The following is a 19,391-nucleotide window of genomic DNA, read 5'->3' on the forward strand; positions in this document are numbered from 1 at the left end:
AGTTGGCACAAAACGCATCCGAATTCTCTCCAAAACTCTGGTTTCCATAGTGACATGTGTAATGGAGGAAGGTTAGGATCCGGAATTAGATCAGCCCTTCCAGTTTGTGGATAAATACACTGGGATTAAGAGGAACATGAGCAAGGTCCATGGAGTAGAAAATTAATGAGGTCTGAACAGCTTCAAACCTCTTTTGAGGCTCAGCCACTGTAACTGCAGCCATGGCTCCCCAGGAGGGTAACTGCACACTAAAGTCCCAAGGATCATGCAAAGAAAACTGTCACAGAAAAGCCCTTCCAAAACATGACACTACTGACAGATGCAGATGGGCTGAACCACAGCGTGCACAGTCTCAGTTCCCACTGACACACATCCAGGACAGCTTCAGTCACTCCCCAGTTCCACACCACTCACGGTTTGGATGTAAAAGAAACAGTTGTTTTTAAAGAAAGTTTAGAAGTACCTGTTTTGAAGTTTAACTGAAAAAGGCTGAGCTCCCCAAAGGGATAAGTTAGTAACAAAAGTGCTAAAATGTACTCTTGAACTATTTTCTTCAGTTATTAAAAAAATACAGATCTGATTTTAACTTTTCCTGAAACAGCATTTTCTGGGATGTTTTTTACTTTGACTAAGCTTCTTCAAGAAGCACAGAAGAAAAAAATCCAGATCATAATGGCTGTAGTAATTTACAGCTGGCACAAACCCCAGACCTGCTGTCTTTTGAAACCCAATACATTAAATTTAAAAGTAGTAGTGCAAACATTGGAAGTGACTGTTAATGTGCATGGATTCGGATGCTTTTACATGCACAGCCAAAATGCTTTTGGTGCATAGTTATTAAATATAACCATTACATCCTGATAACTTGGCTATAACTATCTCTCAAGTTATGAGAAACTGGGCAGCTTATGATTCATGCCGAAAGTGAAGAACAAAAAACCAATAGATAATAATAAACAGAATCTGGCCTTATATATCCTAATGGGGGCACCCTAATGGGATGGCTATCAAATCTTTCAAGGTCAGCAAATTGTACCTGGAATATTTCATCTGATCACATTTCTGCAAGTCCTCATTCTCCCTTTCAACCACCCCCTCACTCCAACTTCAGGATCAGTAACAATTCCTGTACTTTTACCAGGTTGTGTTTCCACATTAACACTTCCTCTTGCATATCCAAATTCCATCGTTGGTTTTGTAAGATGCTGAGGGAACACCTTCAGAAAGAAGGTGTTTTTAGCAACTTAAGGATGTTAGTACAGCCACAGCTTGGAAAAAACTTCCAAGACAAGGGAAAGAGTCATGCTGGGACAAGAGGGAGAAACAAAGAGGGTCCTTGTGGTGACACCTGACATTCTATCCCAAATCCTGCTCACCTGACCCAGTACCAGTGCCTGCTTCATCTTACCAAGGCACTGTGAGTGTACTTTAACACATTTTGAGATACAGAAATGCTCAAAACTAGTTCTGCTCAAACACTTCAGGGAGTTTGCAAGAAGTTCTGTCCTTAATAAATTAATTCAGGCTTCATTCCTACAGACTTAAAAATGATCTTTACAAATCCTCCACAACATGCAGTCTTTTCCAACATTTAGCCAAGGTTTATTACGGAACAAAGTGGTTTGCAGTACTCACTATTACTCTTTTTGGTGCCCAGGGTCTGCCCGTCCTCCAGGGAGTTGGAGCCTACAGAGGAGCTGTCCTGGCTGTCCTGGTGGGGCAGCTGCAGGAATCCCTCGCTGGACTCGGAGCGTGTGGGCGTCAGCGTTGCCGACTTGAGGCGCTCGCGGTTCCCGTCCTTCTTGGACTTGATCAGCTTCCTCATCTTCAGGGTGATCCAGTTGCCCCTTCTGTCATCAAAACCACAGCACATTCACTGCATTTGTAACACATTGCTTAGGCCTGCAGAGTCAACTAATTTTTATGCAAGACAGACATGATTCTGATCCCATTAATGCAATGGAATCTCGATTTTCAGTGGAAACAGAATAGGTCTGCCGTGCTTTAGAGTTGTGTTTTATTTTACATCAGTACCTTCTTGGTGGAGATGGCTCATAAAACTTATACTGATCCATTATCTTCTCCTCCAGTTTCTCCTTCTGCCGCCTCAATTCATTTAGTTTGTCACTGCAAACAGAAATTAATGATAATTTACGCGTCAAAAACATATATAGGATGTGTGGGTAGCACATTCCTTAGGGAATCTGTTATCTGAGAGTTGTCACCTTGTGTGAGGAATTCTTACATAACACTTGTTTCTTATTGAAAAAGCAAGAGTTACAGCAAAAAATCAGCCTTTGGCTTAACTTCATGATATAAAATGGAATAAAATTCCATTTGCCTTTTTTACACATTCCTCCTTTTTAAATAAAGTGCTCTAACATTTAGATAAGCACATTTTCTCTTCTCTCGAGTCCACTAAAGAAGTTTAGATTACAAATCTATAAATTAATCTACAATGTATGTAGACTCATACGTGAATATTATCAATCTACAAATACAGTGATTAAAAATCTAAAATTTGCCAGTAGTAGAATGAGGACTATATATCAGTTTTATTCCTTATTTGCATAATCAGTATTGAACACAGTTGCACTGATCCTTTAGAACTGCAAATATAATGTTGATATTTTGAGTTATCTGTTTTACATTTATCATTGAAATTCTTATTTTAAAGAGAAACATTTTAGAAGCAGCACATGTGTAAAATTCTATATTTAACAGAAGCTTTTTTTTAAAAATGCAGGTTCTGGTGTCACTGCCCTAATCACAGTGATTTCCTGTTTTTCACAACTCACATGTACTGCCTTTGCTCTACATGGAAGAGATCCTTGCTTTCCATATTCTGCTCCAGTAAAGTTCTGTTCTGCAGCATTAAGGTCTGGATTTGATCCAGCAGGTGTCTGTTTTCCTCCTCCAGGTTTCCTTTAAGTTGGCTGAGCAGCTGTTACAACAGAGGAAATTGCCCATGCATTTATATGTGAGTGTATTTTACACACAGATAATGAGATTATCAAGATTATTTAAGTCTACAGAGGGGTTCTTACAGTCAAATCAAACTCAAAATGAAATCACGAATCAACTAATAAAAGCCTATTTGATGCTTTAAATAATTTAAACCAGTTTCCCTAATATGAGCCTGAAATTGTGTATTGCCTGTACAGTAGGCAGATTAATTAGTCTTTGGATCTATAAATGACTCCATATGAAGTCATATGAAATACTCCAGCACTTCATATGCTTTTATGAACCTATAAATAAAAACATTCCAGTGATTCCAGCCATTACAAACAGCACAATTCCCACATACCTCACACTGATTATTTAGCTTTGTTGATGTAATATCCAGTTGCTGGTACTGTTCTTTGAGTTTAGAAAACTCAGCTTCCAACCGTGTTTGTTCCAGTTTGGAACTGTTCAGTAATGTTTTCAGATTCTTGTGGTCAGTTTGTAGCACTTCATTCTCCCTCAGGAGCTGATTGTATGTGTGAGTGAGCCTGGGATGTAAAGACACCATCAAAGAGTGCTGGAAATGAATTTGTTACCCACACTCCCTCTAAAACATGACATTTCCAACTACTCCATAAAATACCTATGCAAATTCCTTATTGTCACATACTGTAAGTTATTCCAGCCTAATTTTCCTAGGAATGTGTTCTGTCTTCGAGTCAAGCACTGCTCTCTGTATATTTAAATACAAAGCACCATCTCTACTACACACAACTGGTTTTAATATGCCACTTTTCAGAGTAAAATAATCTTACAAAACAGCCAGGATTTCTTGCCAACACAAAACAGGAATGGCCCAAACTTTGGCAATCATGGAGGTAACAGATATCTGTTCCTGGGCTCCCTTTGTTCCTCCTGGGCCCTGCCACGCACCTTTGTCCCACCTGTCCCCTCAGCATATAATGATTACTTTTGTGGGATCATGAATATATGGAATAGCAGTGTCAGGTGTCAAAGAAATGTAAAGAACACACCATTTGTTTAGACTGCATTGGCAGGTGCTCAGGTGCCAGAATTCTCTTTACCTTTCATTTTCATCCCGAAGTTTTTTATATTCTGCTGCCACAGTTTCATGCTTCTCACTCTGCTGCAGCATTTTGTCCTGCTCTGTTTTGAGAACCTCCTCCAGTTCTTCCAGCTGCACTTTCTGTTTCAGCAACTGATTGTACCTGCAAAGACAATATTCAATTCCTTTTGTGGAATGACTTAAAAAAAAAAGGGATTTTGATGAAACAGCCTCTGTGATGGTGATTTTATTCATTCTATCATTTTATTTGAGAGTGATTTCTACTGTGCAGTGGTGTGTCTTTAATTTGATATTTGTTCAATATCTGTTTCCACCCCCCCATCCCTAATTTCCTCCTCTCCCCAGTTGTCAGTATTCCCTAGCTCTCCCCTAACCCCCTCATCTCCAAGTTGTCAATCCTCCTTTACCCTGCCCCTTTCCCTGGAACCTTCCCTGTCATTCCTCCTAGCCCCCTCCTCTGATTCCAGAGCATTCCCTGTCTGTTTGGTGAGACTCTAAACCCTATTGCTTATTTTGTGTTATTCCACTTTCCTGCTTCCCCTGATAGGTTTGTGATGGGTTAATTCTGCCCTAAACTCCTCCCCTGCTATTCCCTCATTGGTTGCTGTTCCTACACCCATCTCCCTGAATTCTTGTATAAAACCTCTGCTCCCCCTCCCCAGGGGGTCTTGGGGCTCACTGAATAAAACCATCCTGTTCACCCCCAAGTCCCGTGTTGCCTCCGTCTGTTCCCACACCACCGACTGGGACAGCAGAGCACCCTGGGGGAAAGCGGCCGCCCGTTCTCTTCCCTCTCGCCGCCCAGCACGCTTCAGCTCGGGGAATCGCGGTGAGGGGAGCACATGCTGCACTACTACACTACTGAATGGCAGACTAGTTCTCCTGAATATTTACCTATCCTCCAAGTCCTTGTGCTCCACCTCCAGGTTCTTGTGAGCAGACTTGAGGCTGCCGTGCTTGGCAATGAGGGACTCGTACTCGGCGGCCTGGCGCTCGTGCAGCAGCTCCAGGCGCTCGTGGTCCTTGAGCAGGGCCTCGTAGAGCCCCTTCAGGTCCTCGCGCTCTTTCAGCACGGCCTCGTTCTCGTTCTCCAGGGATGACTGCTGGATCAGCAGCTGCGCGTTCTGGTTCATCAGGGACGTGCTCTGCGAGTTCAGCGTGGAATTCTCAACCTGGAGCCACAAACGTTGTGCAGACTGTGTTATTTTATCTCCCACCTAAAGATTTCTTGGGTTTAACCCTTCTCGAACTCCTGGCTGCTCCACTGACAACCTTTTTTTATATCCCAGGAGACAGCTCCAATTCAAAATGGTCCAAGACTATTTTTTAGCAGAAAGTATTGAAAGCATGTTATTAAATTGACAGGAACGGATTGAATTATTATTTACCTTTCAAAATCTGTTAAAGTGTTATCTTACTGACAGGGCTATTTTCCTCCAGCACTGAGATACCTTGGAGAAATGGATCACCAGTGATCCTAATAAAAGCCAAATTTGTGACATGACTAAAATAAAAGAAACTTTCACATTGGCATGGAGATTTATTTTTTTAAAAAATCTGTACTGTCACCATAAATTCTTCATGGCATCCACACATTCCTTTACAATGAGAGCTCCAACAGGAACATCCATTTAAGAGAGAGAAGGAGATAAATAATAGAACCTGGAAGGAACTACCCAGGTTCTTTTCTGTGCTCTTTTGTGGAACAGCACCAGTTCTCCAACAGCTGTCCCAGAACAGTATTCATGTGTATTAATACACTAAAGCCTTCAACATTAAATAGTTTAAAAAAGCTCCAATCAACCAACAACCTCACTTTTTGTGCCTCTGGAGAAATCCTTGGGTATCCTAAAGAATTGGTGCTTGTCACCCGACCCGTACCAGCTTCCTTCTCTTTCCTGTTCAAGAGACGAAAACCACAAACTACTGAGCCTTCTAATGCCCTCGGGGTATCTATTAAGAAACAAAAATTCCATCTCTTACTCCAGTTCCCACTGTTACCAGGGAACAAATCCCTTCCTGCTGGAACTACAGTGTTCTTTGTTACAGATGAGAAAGCAGAATCTTTCACTGGAAATGAAGTAATGTCTGATGGCATGGGTGTGCTGGGAAACTTCCCAGGCTGAATCCCGAGTTTGGTTAGGTCAGAATTCCCAGTTACCCTTTCAGATATTCTTTCCCTTGGCTGCTCCTTATGGGTATCAGGAGGAAAAGAATTAGCTGCCAACGAACAATTTTGGCACAGTCCAGGTAGACTAGCAGCACAGTCTGCACTTCAGATTTAGCCAACAGTTCATCACATTGATTTTCCTGAACATATTTTAACTTCCACTTTGATTTGCAGTTCATGAAGAATTGTCTTGCCAGAGAGGAAAGGCCTGTGCTGCTGGGCATGAGGCAAAAAAGGAACTACATAGACATTCCTGGGTTTTTTTGATGAAGGGAATTACAAAGTACTAAGAGAGCTCTGAATCCCAGAAATCCCCTCTCAACTGGTTAAATGGGATACTTCCACATCATATCCACTGTGTTTTTAACAACCAGAAGTGGCACAGGGTGTGTACTAATGTCCTGTTTCACTGGAATGCTGTGCACTAATGACATTTCAATGTGGCACCAGAAAGTGCATCCATGGGAAAACAATGTTCTGCTTTCCAAGAAGAGCCAAGAGAAGACTCCAGGCATCCACCAAATGCATTATTTGTTCCATTTAAACAGTCCTTGACATCTTGATTTCCATCAGCCCTCCATCCTTTCTGACACTCTTTACTACTTCTGCAGCATTGCGTGGTTTTTATCCTCTCTTGAAGGAGTTTTGATTCTTAGAACATCAAAAGCATTAAACTGATTAACAAGAATATTTAATGTTTAAAGAAAAAAGGTACATATTTAATAACCCTATTAAACTATTAAGGGCAACATCTGAATTTTGGCCAGAAGAGCTGCAAGACTCTGGGGACAGATATTTTCATAATTTCCATGGTCCCACATTACCTTTTTTACTGCCTCTCAATTATGTAAATTCAGGTCTTTACTTATTTTGTAGCTTTCCATTTTCTTTTAGTTTTTTTTTTTTAAATCTTATGCATTTGTCATGATTTTCCTCTTAGTTATGGCTTTAATTTAAAAAATATTTATAAAAATAGATAAAATTTATTAGAATATGTTTAGACACAGTACTTCCCTGATCTAATCTAGAAGTATAAATACAATAAAGAACTCAAGGAATCTTGGAAGACTGATATGAGAATCTACTCTACTTCTAACTATGAAGTCAAGATTTTACATTGGACAAAGGATTAAAACCAATTTCTAAAAATGTAGTTATTCATGAGCAAACAATTTTTGACTGCAGATTATTTTCACATCACCTTCTTTCCTACATCTCTGCAAGAAGCCAAATGTGATTTTAAAGCTAACGGTAATGTATTTTAAGTTTTCCTTTAGAAAAAAAACCCTTTAATTTTATTTTTGAAAGCAAACTAAGGCAGTATTACCTGCAGTTTGGCATTCTGAGTTTGCAGAGTAGTGTTTTGCTCTTGCAGGGACACAGTCTGTCTCTGCAGGGCCAGGATCTGGGCCTGCAGGTTGTTGTTCTGTGTCTCGAGCTGCTTGAGCTGCGTTTTCAGCGCCTGCTTCTCCGCCTGCAGCGTTGCATTCTGGGGGGAGAACCACACAAAACCTCAGCTGACAGCTGCTCCAGGAACTCCAAGATAAAACAGAAGTATTTTCCAGATGATAGAAAGCAGCAAGACCAGGCAGAGATTTACAGGGTGGGATAAAACTGCACAACAAACACACTTTGGGGGTATTTATCATTGGAAAAACAGGTAACAGATGTTGCACCTATGGAGAAAAAGGAGAGGAACCTGCAGGACTGGTGTAAATAGGGATTATATAACAGGGATTTGAGAGAGAGCTGTGGGTTCTAAAGGGAAAATTCGGGTTTTCACATTTCCTTTTTAAATGCCTGTCAGGTGCTTTATGGCATCCCACAGAGCAGAATCCAGCTGCTAGACATACTGTATTTAATTCAGATTCTGCTTGGGATGGGAACAAGGTGGTAAATTCAAGTGTCTTAACAGCACCCTCATTTGCATTACTGGAACAGCTCACCACAAATAATTACCAACAGAATCATATTTAAAACACATCTTACATTCCTCTCCACCTCGATTAATCTATCTTTAACTTTCAGTAATTCTCTAGTAGTCTCCTGATTTTCTTTCTCCCACTTATTGACAGACTGATTTCCTTCTCCACTTCTTGGAGGAGAATTCTGAACCATTCTTTCCTCTTCTTGTCTTTGCTTGAGAGCTTCATAGTTCTTCTTCACCTGGAATTATTTAGGACAACTTAGGTAAGGTTTAGAATTTTCCATTTTGTACATCCAAATTCATTACTTTATTATCTGTGATCCTTCTCAAAGAACAGGAAGTCATGTTACTATATTTGTAAATTTGGTTTTTGTACATATCTTGGGGGATGATGTACAAATTATTTATGGATATGGACAATTTAACCCCAATAAATAGTAGACCTCTATTTCCTATTTTATTTCAATGTTTGTAACTATATTCTCCAGCTTTTTTTACTGAAATTCTACAACCAACATGATAGAATTTCCTTTTTTAACCAATCTACTCAGGCTGCTCAAGGTAGGCCAGAAAATGTAACTGGAAATTACATCCCAAGTCAAATCAACTCCAGGTTATTTATCCAGCTGATGTTTTCATGGCCAGTAAATAAGCTCAGCAACTTTTCATGTGATTTCAACACAGTTTTAAAAGCATTCGTACCTTTGTCCTGCTTTCTGTAACCTGAATGATGCCCATTTTTTGTTGTTTTACCCAAAAAGTGTAGAAATAACAACTCATTTAATATTCTAGAAAAATGCCCTTTTCCTTACCGTTTTCAGTTCCTGACGTAGCTGCTGGTTTAGATTTGTTGATTCTTCCAAACGAGCCTCCAAAGCAGCAATTTTTTCTTCTTTTATTTCCAGAGACTTCTTGAGTGTGGATTCTAATTTGGACTCCAAAAGCTTGTACCTACTGGCCAACAACAAAAAAGAGTCTGTATTTTAAATAATTATTTGAGGTATTTAAATTCTAAAATGTTCTAGAAAAGTCTCATAGCTATATTCAAAAATCCCTGAGTGCCGTGGTCAAAAGTATGAAGTCACCTCAGCATCCACAGCAAGTTCTATGTCAAAAATAACCAGAAGATGGTTGTCAAAACAATTTTTGACTCCTCCTCTCTTTAAAAATGTGTTAGACGCAGAAAAAGACCCATTCAGGCACCCAAGGGGGTGCTGGGTTTCTCTGCATCATTAGTGAGTGGTGCCTGCACTCCTTCTGGCTCCACTCCAGTGAATCCAGTGGGGACCTGAACTCAATTAGGATGTGAAGTATTTGGAGAGCAAGATTTTCATCAGTTCCCATTTCCTGCCAGCTCCAAAGGGGAGGGCAGGGAAGGAGATGGATGGAGCACAGCACTGTGCAGGTGCACACTCGTTTGGTGCCATCAATGTGCAAATTGCTCACTCAGCCCAGCTGCTGATATTTTAAGACTGCTGCCACCCTTGATGTGCAAAGCTTCCATTTTTAACCATATTCACGATATTAGTAGGGCACTGAAAACCCCCCAGAATGTCAGTTTGAGAAAGAAGTGGTCAGATTAAACTGTATTAATTTAGAACTGCACATTCTTCATGGGAAATACTGAAACCCACAATCATTAATCACTACTAAGCAGTTCAGTCCCTGTGTGTGGCTCAGAATCTGGAGAACACTCCACTCCTCCCCACAGCTGGATAAAATAAACTCAACCATTGATATCCCCCTTTCTAATCCTGGCTGCTGAAAGATCCATCAGTATAGTGAAGGGAATAAACGGCAGCAGACTCCTGAATGGACAATGGCATCACATCCAGTCAGGAACTGGAGCAGAAGACCAATGGGTAGAGAATTAATAAGCAGAAAGCTGTCCAGTAGCATCATGCAGCAGGAGAGGAATCCAAGATTTTCAGATATGACAACTGATTCCCAAGGATTTATGGAATAGTAGGCAGCCTGTGACTAGTAGAATATACAGTATTTCACCTTCTTGAGCTGAAGCTCAGATTTGGCTACAAGTAATTCCTGCTACTAAAAAATGACACAGTTCTACAAAAAACAAAGTAGAAAAAATAATAATAGCAGACATCCAATACCCACTTACACTTGAACAATGAAAAATGGTACACGTTTTTGAATATGACTGCAGGTTGGGTTATTTTGGATTCAGAGTCAAAATCCATCAATCTGTTTGTCCAAGGACAGCAGGCAAGAGAAAATGAAGAACACTTCCAAGTTAACTCATAAAACGTGACTAGTTTAGACCTCAACAGAAAGACTCTGAGGTGCTACCAAGATCATTTCTTAACAACCACAAGCAGCTCTTTCCAATCAGGAGGAGTAAAATGGTACATTTTTAATTTCCATTACCAAAATGACAGAGGCAGATGAAAAACTACACTGAGAAGTAATTTTACCCATAATGAACCCAAGTTCTTCATAGCCCTGATGGAAGAGCCAGTAATGACTCACCTATGTATTGTTATGTAAGGAAAGCAATCCAGGTATCTTTGGGTTGAATGAAGAAGTTGAGAGCAATGGAAAAGCAGGATATTTATGGGCAGAGCAAAATTTCAAACTAATCCTAGCTTTCACTTTGAAAACAAACAAACATTGTTCGTGATTCTACAAGCTCTACATGGAGCTTGGGAAGAAACTCAAGACAGCAGCAGAGCCCAACCACTTCTAACCTAGAACTTGATTGAATGTTGCTCCATTTGGGCTTCATCTAAGTTTAAGCTTCACCTTGGATCGAGGTCTGGTGGTTTTTTATTTGGCATATTTATCTACGGACACACCAAGTGCTTATCAAGTGCTTTATGTGGCACAGAAATCAGAAGAAATCCAACCAGTTCAAGTTCTGAGGACATTTCCTGAACTCATCTGAGAGCTGAGAAAGGCAGGTGAAAGCCACCAGCAGAAACCAAGAGGGGGCAACACATGACCCCGCATCACCCCTGTGACAGCACTAGGAAAGGTAAGCTGGATTCAAACCCCAAGTGTTATTTGGGTTCCTTTAGACACAGAAGGCCCCATATCAATCTCCATGCTCAGGACAATCAGTTGTAATAATACATCATGACAGCAGAACTGCACTGGGAAGCAAAGCTTAGCTGGAAGTCTACACTGTCTGCTTTGCTCCTGTCATCAGTTTTCCCTAAATCCCTGCAGGATAAGGCAGAGGAGGAAAATGAAGCAGAGGAGACAGATGTCAGGGCAGCAGCTGCTGTCCAGTGGCAGGTGTGGAGGAGTGATGGAGCCACCACCAAGTTCTGGAGACACTCAAGCACTGGACACTTTCCAGCCAGGGAAATGGAAATGCAGCTTCCTTTAGGATGGAAGAATAAGAAGGAAATGGTTGCAAGGAAAGAGTGAGATAGTTTAAGGTAATCACTATGTGATAGAAACCATTTGTGTCAGACAGGCAGACAAAAAGGGAAAAAAATTACTTTGAGCTAATTACCTTTTACTGCTACTGTTGCTGCTGCTGACTAGAGCATAAAACATTTTAATTATAATTAACTATCTCCTGACATACTTCAATGAGTCTCTTAGCAACAAAAAGTAGCAACTCACTGTCATAGTCAGCTGAATGTGAAAGCACATGAACTAAATAATTTCCAAAAATATCAAGTTCATTTTTGGGTCTATGAGCGTGCCTTAAAAATCTAAGAGTATGCACAGAACCAGTCTGCAAAACCACTTTATGAATAAAAAAGATCCTCATTTGTCCTCTTTGTCATGTAGGCCCTGCCATTCTCACCTGTCATCACTGCTCTGCTCATCATGCAGGAGACGCTCCTTGTTCAAGCCAATTTTCTCAAGCTCATGGGCCAGTTTTTCTAGATCATTGTTCATCTGTTGAGTCTTCAATTTCTCATTCACCAAGTCCTTGCAAAGAAAAAACTACAGTCAGTATTTTCAGTGAAATAAAATAACATAATCTCAGTTCTGGGAGTACTGAGACAAGGGTGTTTTATCACTGCATGACTGGAATATTTTCAAATTTAAGTCTCCTTCCAGTCGCCAGCTTTCAGCTGTATCAGATATTAAACTGCAACTAGAGTATGCTTTCCCTGTGCACTCTTCCTTTCCCTTTAGAATTTCCCTTTAAATTTGGTCTGGAACATGACAGTGAATGGGAAACATTCCAGCAATATGATATTCTTAATTTCCATGACTATGATTATAGAAATTTTCATTAACGCATAAAGGTGTTAATAGTACACAGATTAATGCAGGGAAAAAACCCACATCAGAAACCCAGATAAAATTTCCGTACATTATAAACAGATTATGATGGGAATGGAAACTCCTCTGTGTTTACCTCTCTCAAAGTGACCAGGGTTTTCTTATCAATGGTAGCTCTTTTCACCAGTTCCTTGTTTTCCTTTTCCAGTTCTTTCACGCGCAGACACGACTCTTTGTATACAACTATTTCTTTAAAAAGAGATTTATTTTCCCTTTCCAGATTACTGATTTTGACATTATTTTCTTCTAAGGTACTATCTTTAATTTCTGCTTGTTGTCGAAGCCTTTTATTTTCCTTTTCCAGCTGTTTCTTATCCTTTTCCAGTTGAGAGGTCTCTTGTTCTAACAACTTATTCTCCTTTTCCAACTGCTCCAGGCGTTTACTAGAGATTTTTAACTCTTCCAAATTCTTTTGCAGGGTCTGATTTTCAGTCTCTAAATCTTGTAATTCGCTCTCTAATTGCTGAATCTTCTTATTGCTGTTTTCCAGGGCTTTCTGTAGCCTTTGGTTTTCCGTGTCCAGGCCTTGGTAACTCACTTCCAAGCGTTCAGTCTTCTTAAAAGAGGCTTTCATCAGTTCAAGGCTTTTTTTGAGCTGCTCCTTTTCACTCTCCAGCTCCTTATTTTCTAACTGTAACTGTGCCACTTTAATGCTTGTACACTTCAAGGATTCAATTGTCCTCCGTAACTCTAAATTTTCTTCATCGAGCTGGGAATTCTCTTTTTCTAACGACTCTAATTGAAAAGTGAGGTTTTTCAGGCTATCCAAGGTTTTTTTCAGCTTTCTGTTCTCCGTCTCCAGGTCAGAGTTCTCTTGTTCTAAGGCCTCGATCTTCTCACAAGTGATTTTTAGGTTGGTGATTTTCTTCTGTAATAACTCATTTTCCTTCTCCGTATGATGCAGTTCGTTCTCTAATTCTTCTGCCCGCTCCCCTTTCTCTTTGTAGTGTTCCAGTTCTTTCCTGACTTGTTTTTTTTCAAATTCAATCTTATTTAACTTACTGCTGGTCTCTTTGATAGACTCATGGAGGATTTTATTTTCCTTCTCAATTTCTTTCATTCTCGCCTCAGCACTGATTTCTGAGCGCTGCCTTAGAGAAGCCACAGTTTGATTCAAGTGCTCATTTTCTTGTTCTAAGAGTTTAATCTAATTTGGGTAGAGAAACAGTAAAGTGATAAACAACATGCCAACAAGGAATTGCTTTCATATATAAACTAAAAGATACTCATCATATCATATTCACCTTTTATTTTAAGTTAAAGAAAATCTCTTACTTTGCTAATATTTATGTGAAGAATTACAAACATTATTTCAAGTTTGACAACAAAGTAAATCTTCAAATCTCATCTTCTTGAATATTAATAGATAAATGTAAACACAAAACTAATAAAGCACAAATCAAAAGAAAGCTTTACCTACTTCCTAGCAAATTTAATTTTCATTTGTGTTTACCCATATTTAGATTGTTTTTTCTTACACTCTGCGATTTCCAGAGTTGTGTCTCCTGTCCATGAAGAACAGGACTGCAGCAAGTTCTAAACCAAACCTGAGATGGAGGGAGACACGGGAGCCACAAAAGTCTCTTTATTTCACTTGGAAAAAATAGAGGTGATGGGTGGGAGATGAGGGAATCCTGAACACATGCAACAACAATTTGAGAAGAAACACACCAAAGTTGCACTGATTTTTGAGTTAAAAAGAACCTTTGGATATTTTGCTCAAAACCAGCTTCAGAGAAAGTAAATAATACTGGAATTATTTTCCTAGGAAACATTTCCCCAGATCTATCTCAAGGATAAAGGCAGAACCTACACCTTAATTTTTAGTATTTCTTGACTTTTTAGGTTGTTCCAAATCATTTGGAATTATTTGGGCATGTAACACCAGACAGCAAAATTCATCAGAACTGTCTGGATCAATATTTAAGTGTACACTAATAACCCAGTGTAAGTGATGTTTGAACAATAAACTGTTTGGGAGAAAAGCAGAAATGCTGCTCGCAATGAAAAACAGACTGATAAAATTAGAGGTTGTTCTTCCATAGTGAAATGGGAATGGAACTATTAATTACAGATCCACGGCTCTGCTCCCAGCAATGATAAACTGCTCTGGAATAGTCAATAGAAACCCCTTAACAGGTACCTAAAAACACATCTCTGGAGCATCTGGCATGGCACTGAACTACCATCCATGAATTCTGCTTCTATAATCCAAATTCTACAAAAAAATCCTGATAAATGCCTCCAGGATTTTGGATGCGATCAAATTAACCTTCTACAGTCAACCCCAGTAAGTGTCAGCACAGGATTTTGGAAGAAATATGGAAGATGCTGTTGACCCATCAGCCCCTAAGTGTACTAATTTTAGAGCAGAAATAGGCCCACTGAAATATTAGTCCTAAAACAAGATATGTATCTTTAAATGAAAGCAAACCTTCCATGCCAAGCCTTTATTTTATTCACCTCCCTTTTTTCCTCCTTCTGGAATTCCATTTGTTGATTAATGGCCTTTAAAAATAGTCAGCAATTTTTGAAATACAATATTCTGCATTTCAAAATACTGTACATTAAATTACACTAAATGGCCATGTCATCAGGAGGTATAAAGAGAATTTATAAAAGCTAACAGCAATTCTAATACTGAAGGACTCAATTCCTAAATCTGAGAATTCCATAAACTTCCAGAACTCTTTCTTCCTGCTGCCTGCTCTGCAGACACCTCAGAAGGTGCCAGTCCCCATCAGGCACAGGTACATCTTTTACAAAGATTCAGATGCCAGTTTTTGGCAGCCACAAATAAATCCAGGTAGCCACAGCAGGAACCCATCCCAGTGCAGGGCAGAATTATGGAGCTGGGCCTGAGGCTGCTGGAATTCCCATCAATACTCTAACACTACTCCACACACTGCCAGCTGCCTGGGACCTGTTCTCCTCCTTTGGGAGGTGTCTGGCCTCCCTCCAAAGTTTCCATTGCTTTCTCCTGGCTGAGCTACACCCTCCAAGCAGCTCTAGCAGATGCCCACGGAAGCCGCAGGAGCGGAGTTAGAAACACCACAAAGCTCTAAACCCACCAGGAAAGCCCCAGCCAGAAATGAGTCACGTCTCTCACTGGCTGCAGCTCCCGGCAAAGCTGTTTTCCTGCAGGAACCTCCTTTTGGCAAATCCACTACATTTACAATCCCTTTATGTCTGTAAAATCCTAGAAAAGGAGACCAGCAGAGCAAAAAGCAGCATTAAAACTTCTGATTCTACTACTCACTTGTCGCTCAGAGTTCTCGCGAAGTGCTTCAAGTGTCTTTTCAAGCTGTGCTTTTTCTTTCATCAAATCTTTACTCTGATTTTGACTGTTCTGAAGACTTTGTTTCTCTTGGCTAATTTCATTCTCCAGTTCTTCAAGCTGAGAAGAGAAACAAAAGTTTTAAAATGTACTTAAAAATAACAGTCTTAGCTGGGTTGAAGGCACCCTTATAGAAATGAATAAATAAGCTTAAGGAAAAGAATTAAGCAGAATTTTCTAATCTCTAATTGAAACATTAATTTCTTCTGGGAATACATTTATTCCTGCCAGAATTTTCTCCCTGGCTCAGAACACTGTATCTATAAAATACTTCAGTGTAAAAAAAAGAGGGTCAGATCTTCTCAGGCTCTGGATATTTCCTCAAGCATCTTTTTTTTTCTCTTAAAATTCCATTTCAGTAAGATTTATACTGCTCCTCCAAGACCCTTTTAACTTAGGAAGGTTGAATGTTGTTTGATCTTACTTAACTATTTCAAGAAATAATTAAGAGTATTCCTTGGGAATTAAATACATGGATTTATTTTGTCAACTGTTTCCAGCTTGCAGAGAGTAAAACTATTTAAAATTTAAAATATCCAAGCATGATTTCTCTGTCTCATTTCAGCAGTAACAAGTTGACCTCAATGATGTTTGTGTGTTTCTTAAACCTATTCCTTTCTATTGTACCTCCCAGCTTTCTTTTGGACACAGCACAGAGGCTACTCCAAAAAACACCAGCTTCTTAGGAATCAGAAAAATTATGGAAGCATGCAATACAGTAGGGATTTCTTTAATTTTCTTTTTTAAATTATCTCTTACCCACTCTAAGAATAGTCTTTCACCTGAATTAGCTGCTGAAGTCAAATCTATTTCAGGAACTTTAGACATTTTCACTCCACTGTAATTAGCCCCAGCTTATTTTTTTTTCTGATTTTTATTCTCTATAAATACCACTGATTAAATTATTTAATTTGATTCACATAATTTGAGGAGCAAAGTACTGTAGCTCAGCACAGTTAAAACTGACAAACTCCCCTCTTTATCAAGTTTATCAATTCCTTGACCCACCTTCTCCCTTCCTCAGCTAAAATGAGGACACAGGACCAAGTTTTCATCTCAGACTCAACACTCACTCTCCACCTCTGCACACACATTTTCTTCTGTTTCATAATTACCAAAATTAAAGCTCTCCAGTATTCTAAACCACTTTCATTATTCATCATATCCCAAATACATTATTATTTTTCCCCTCACCAGTCTAAGACCTTTCTGAATAAACTGGTCATACTCTCACATAATAAAAAAAAGAAAAACCTCTTGGAGGTGGTTTTATTTTATATAAACTTATAAACATTGTAACTCCACTTGGACCCTTGCAATGCCTTACCCAAAATAACAGCAATTCACAAAATTACTCTTTAGGAAGAAAACAGGAACATTAGGCAGGTCTCACACAATCCAAGCACACCCTGACCTTTACCTTCTTGCTAAGTCTTTGGTTTTCTTTTTCCATTTTCAGAATCCTTGAACTGCTGCCTTCCACAGAGCCCACTGCACTCTGCAGCTCTTCCACTGTCTTCAGTAAACTTTGGTTTTCCATTTCCAGCTTCAGTAACCTGCTAGATGTCAGCTCATTCACCTCATGGCCCAGTGATTTCTGTGGCACTGCAGGAGAAAAAGACCATTATTCAAGTAAAAGGTGACTTATTAGCCAGAATTCTTTGGATTCTGCATTTTTAAACTTGGAGGACTTAACAGCCTTTGAAGGTCCTTCCAATGCCCTCTTGGTGACCAGAGCTGGTTAGGATTAGAAATATTAAAAATTAAAATATATTCTACTCTCCTAATGTTCCTAATCACAGCACAGATTTGTTTCCCACAACTTTCCAAATTCATCAAGTGCTTTGCACAGAATCCAGTTTGTATCCAATCATGTTATACAGAAGAATCAAAATTTTTACCACAGCTCATCTCCTTAACTTTGAGAACAGCAAAGCAAGAAGATTCATGATCTGTGCTGCAGAGTACAGAAGTGTGAACTGAAAAATAATGTAATTTCAAGGTATTTATGGGGTTTACACCACTATTTAACTGAACAAGAACCACAAAAACAAACTTCTCATGTAGGTTGTATCTCAATGGATACATGGGAATCAGCATTTCTTCACAGGACAATATGCTCAGTATTTCAGAAATAAGGACATTTAATTTTCTAATGCTACCCAGCCTGAGATTTCAATTTCAATCACTTTGCAAGTATTAACTATGTTTACCTTCAGAAAGTTCAGTAGTCCTGTTTATCTGCTCCAGCTCCCAGCCAAGATGCAAAGACTCATCCATACTTTGTTTCTGAGCCATTTCTAGGGTCATATTTTCCTCCATGAGCTCCTCAATCTTCTTTCTGTCCATATCACGCTCCTTGAAAATTATTTCACAGGTTAAAAGAAAAATCTCAATATGTACAAAGTATTTTATTATCTATATTCTACTGATATCGATATTATATTATCTTTATTATGTTGTCACAGGGAAAGGCAAAGTGCTTTTTCTTATCTGCCTAGACACTGAGATGGGGAGGTACTGGGAAAAGTTGGGAGAACTTTGAAGGGGACAGTAAAAAGAACATTACAAAGAACCTCTTCTCCTCATAGCCTACAGCAATTACTCCCTAAGTTTACTTCTCTCTGAGTATTAGGAAGCAAAGTGCATGGGGTAAACACAATATTTAAGTGACAACTGATTCACATCAAAAAAATCAAACCTATTACTCTTGAATCTCTGCATTTATCATCACACTCCTTGTCTTCCCTGCTATTTTAAAGGCTTTTATTAAAAATGGAAATTTAATTCAGAGTGTATCAGTTGCCTTTGCCATGCTCCCCTGTCACTCACCATCTCCATATCATGCAATTTAGCTTTTAGTTGTAAATTCTCTTTTTCTAACTCATGCAGTTTATCTGAACGCGCTCGGGTCCCCTCTAATTGATCTTCCAACATTGTCTTGGTTTCTAGCAACACTTGATTGTCTTCCTTTAACTCCTGCAAAAATGGAACAACAACAACAAATAAATCCCAAACCAGAAGCATTCACCTGCTCACACAAACTCTGATATACATCACAACCAGTTTCAGAAACCTAAAGTAAAACTGGGAGCTGTAACAGACTTTTTATAAATTAGGTTTATAGGCCACTTGGCCCAAAGTCAGGCCATGATGCTGAAAATGCAACTACAATCTTAAAATACAACCAGCCACTCTCAAAGGGCCTTGAGCAGCTTCAATTTTGGTACATAGAGAATTTTTTAAATAGCATCCAATGAAAGTAATGTGTAAAATATATAATTGGCAATTTTCCTCAAAACTTTTCAAACTTCAGCACACAGTCAGCTGCAAAGTCTGAAAAAAGATCCCATAAATATCCTTCATACTCCTCCCTACACAAATATTAAGTTAACTCACAATTACTATGAAGCAAACCCAACTAATTAACATCTATCTGTATTGAAGAATGCTTGAAACATCCGACAGTTTACAAGCTATGAAACACATTAACTATTTTCAGGGGGTTTTTAATTTAAGCATTCTATGAAAATGAAACTTCCACTGTTGTCAAATCCTATACACTAATCGGTTTTCCTTCACTAACTTTTATACTGTATGGGCACACTTGCCCATCAAATTTGGCACTTACAGACAGAATGATGGCCTGATA

General features: G+C 39.2%; 1 protein-coding gene across 18 annotated transcripts in view; it reads right to left on the reverse strand.

Moving 5' to 3' along the window:
* Positions 1–19,391, reverse strand: part of CCDC88A (coiled-coil and HOOK domain protein 88A) — a 69,975-nt gene that overhangs the window by 16,115 nt on the left and 34,469 nt on the right. For 15 of the 18 annotated variants that reach the window (XM_085575753.1, XM_021537704.4, XM_021537702.4 and 12 more), the window contains exons 12-26: positions 18,572–18,718; positions 17,953–18,097; positions 17,160–17,344; positions 15,662–15,799; positions 12,479–13,549; positions 11,915–12,042; positions 8,946–9,087; positions 8,196–8,372; positions 7,534–7,695; positions 4,931–5,208; positions 4,035–4,178; positions 3,311–3,497; positions 2,799–2,944; positions 2,035–2,127; positions 1,636–1,850 (exon numbers count right to left, since the gene is read on the reverse strand). In XM_085575753.1, the coding sequence (XP_085431879.1) occupies positions 1,636–1,850; positions 2,035–2,127; positions 2,799–2,944; positions 3,311–3,497; positions 4,035–4,178; positions 4,931–5,208; positions 7,534–7,695; positions 8,196–8,372; positions 8,946–9,087; positions 11,915–12,042; positions 12,479–13,549; positions 15,662–15,799; positions 17,160–17,344; positions 17,953–18,097; positions 18,572–18,718 (3,358 nt within the window). The remainder of the gene's footprint in view (positions 1–1,635; positions 1,851–2,034; positions 2,128–2,798; positions 2,945–3,310; positions 3,498–4,034; positions 4,179–4,930; positions 5,209–7,533; positions 7,696–8,195; positions 8,373–8,945; positions 9,088–11,914; positions 12,043–12,478; positions 13,550–15,661; positions 15,800–17,159; positions 17,345–17,952; positions 18,098–18,571; positions 18,719–19,391) is intronic. The other 3 variants (XM_085575751.1, XM_021537700.4, XM_085575750.1) reach the window with 1 other exon arrangement.

The sequence above is a fragment of the Lonchura striata genome, chromosome 3 (assembly GCF_050655825.1).
Source record: "Lonchura striata isolate lonStrDom1 chromosome 3, ASM5065582v1, whole genome shotgun sequence".
Taxonomy (NCBI): domain Eukaryota; kingdom Metazoa; phylum Chordata; class Aves; order Passeriformes; family Estrildidae; genus Lonchura; species Lonchura striata.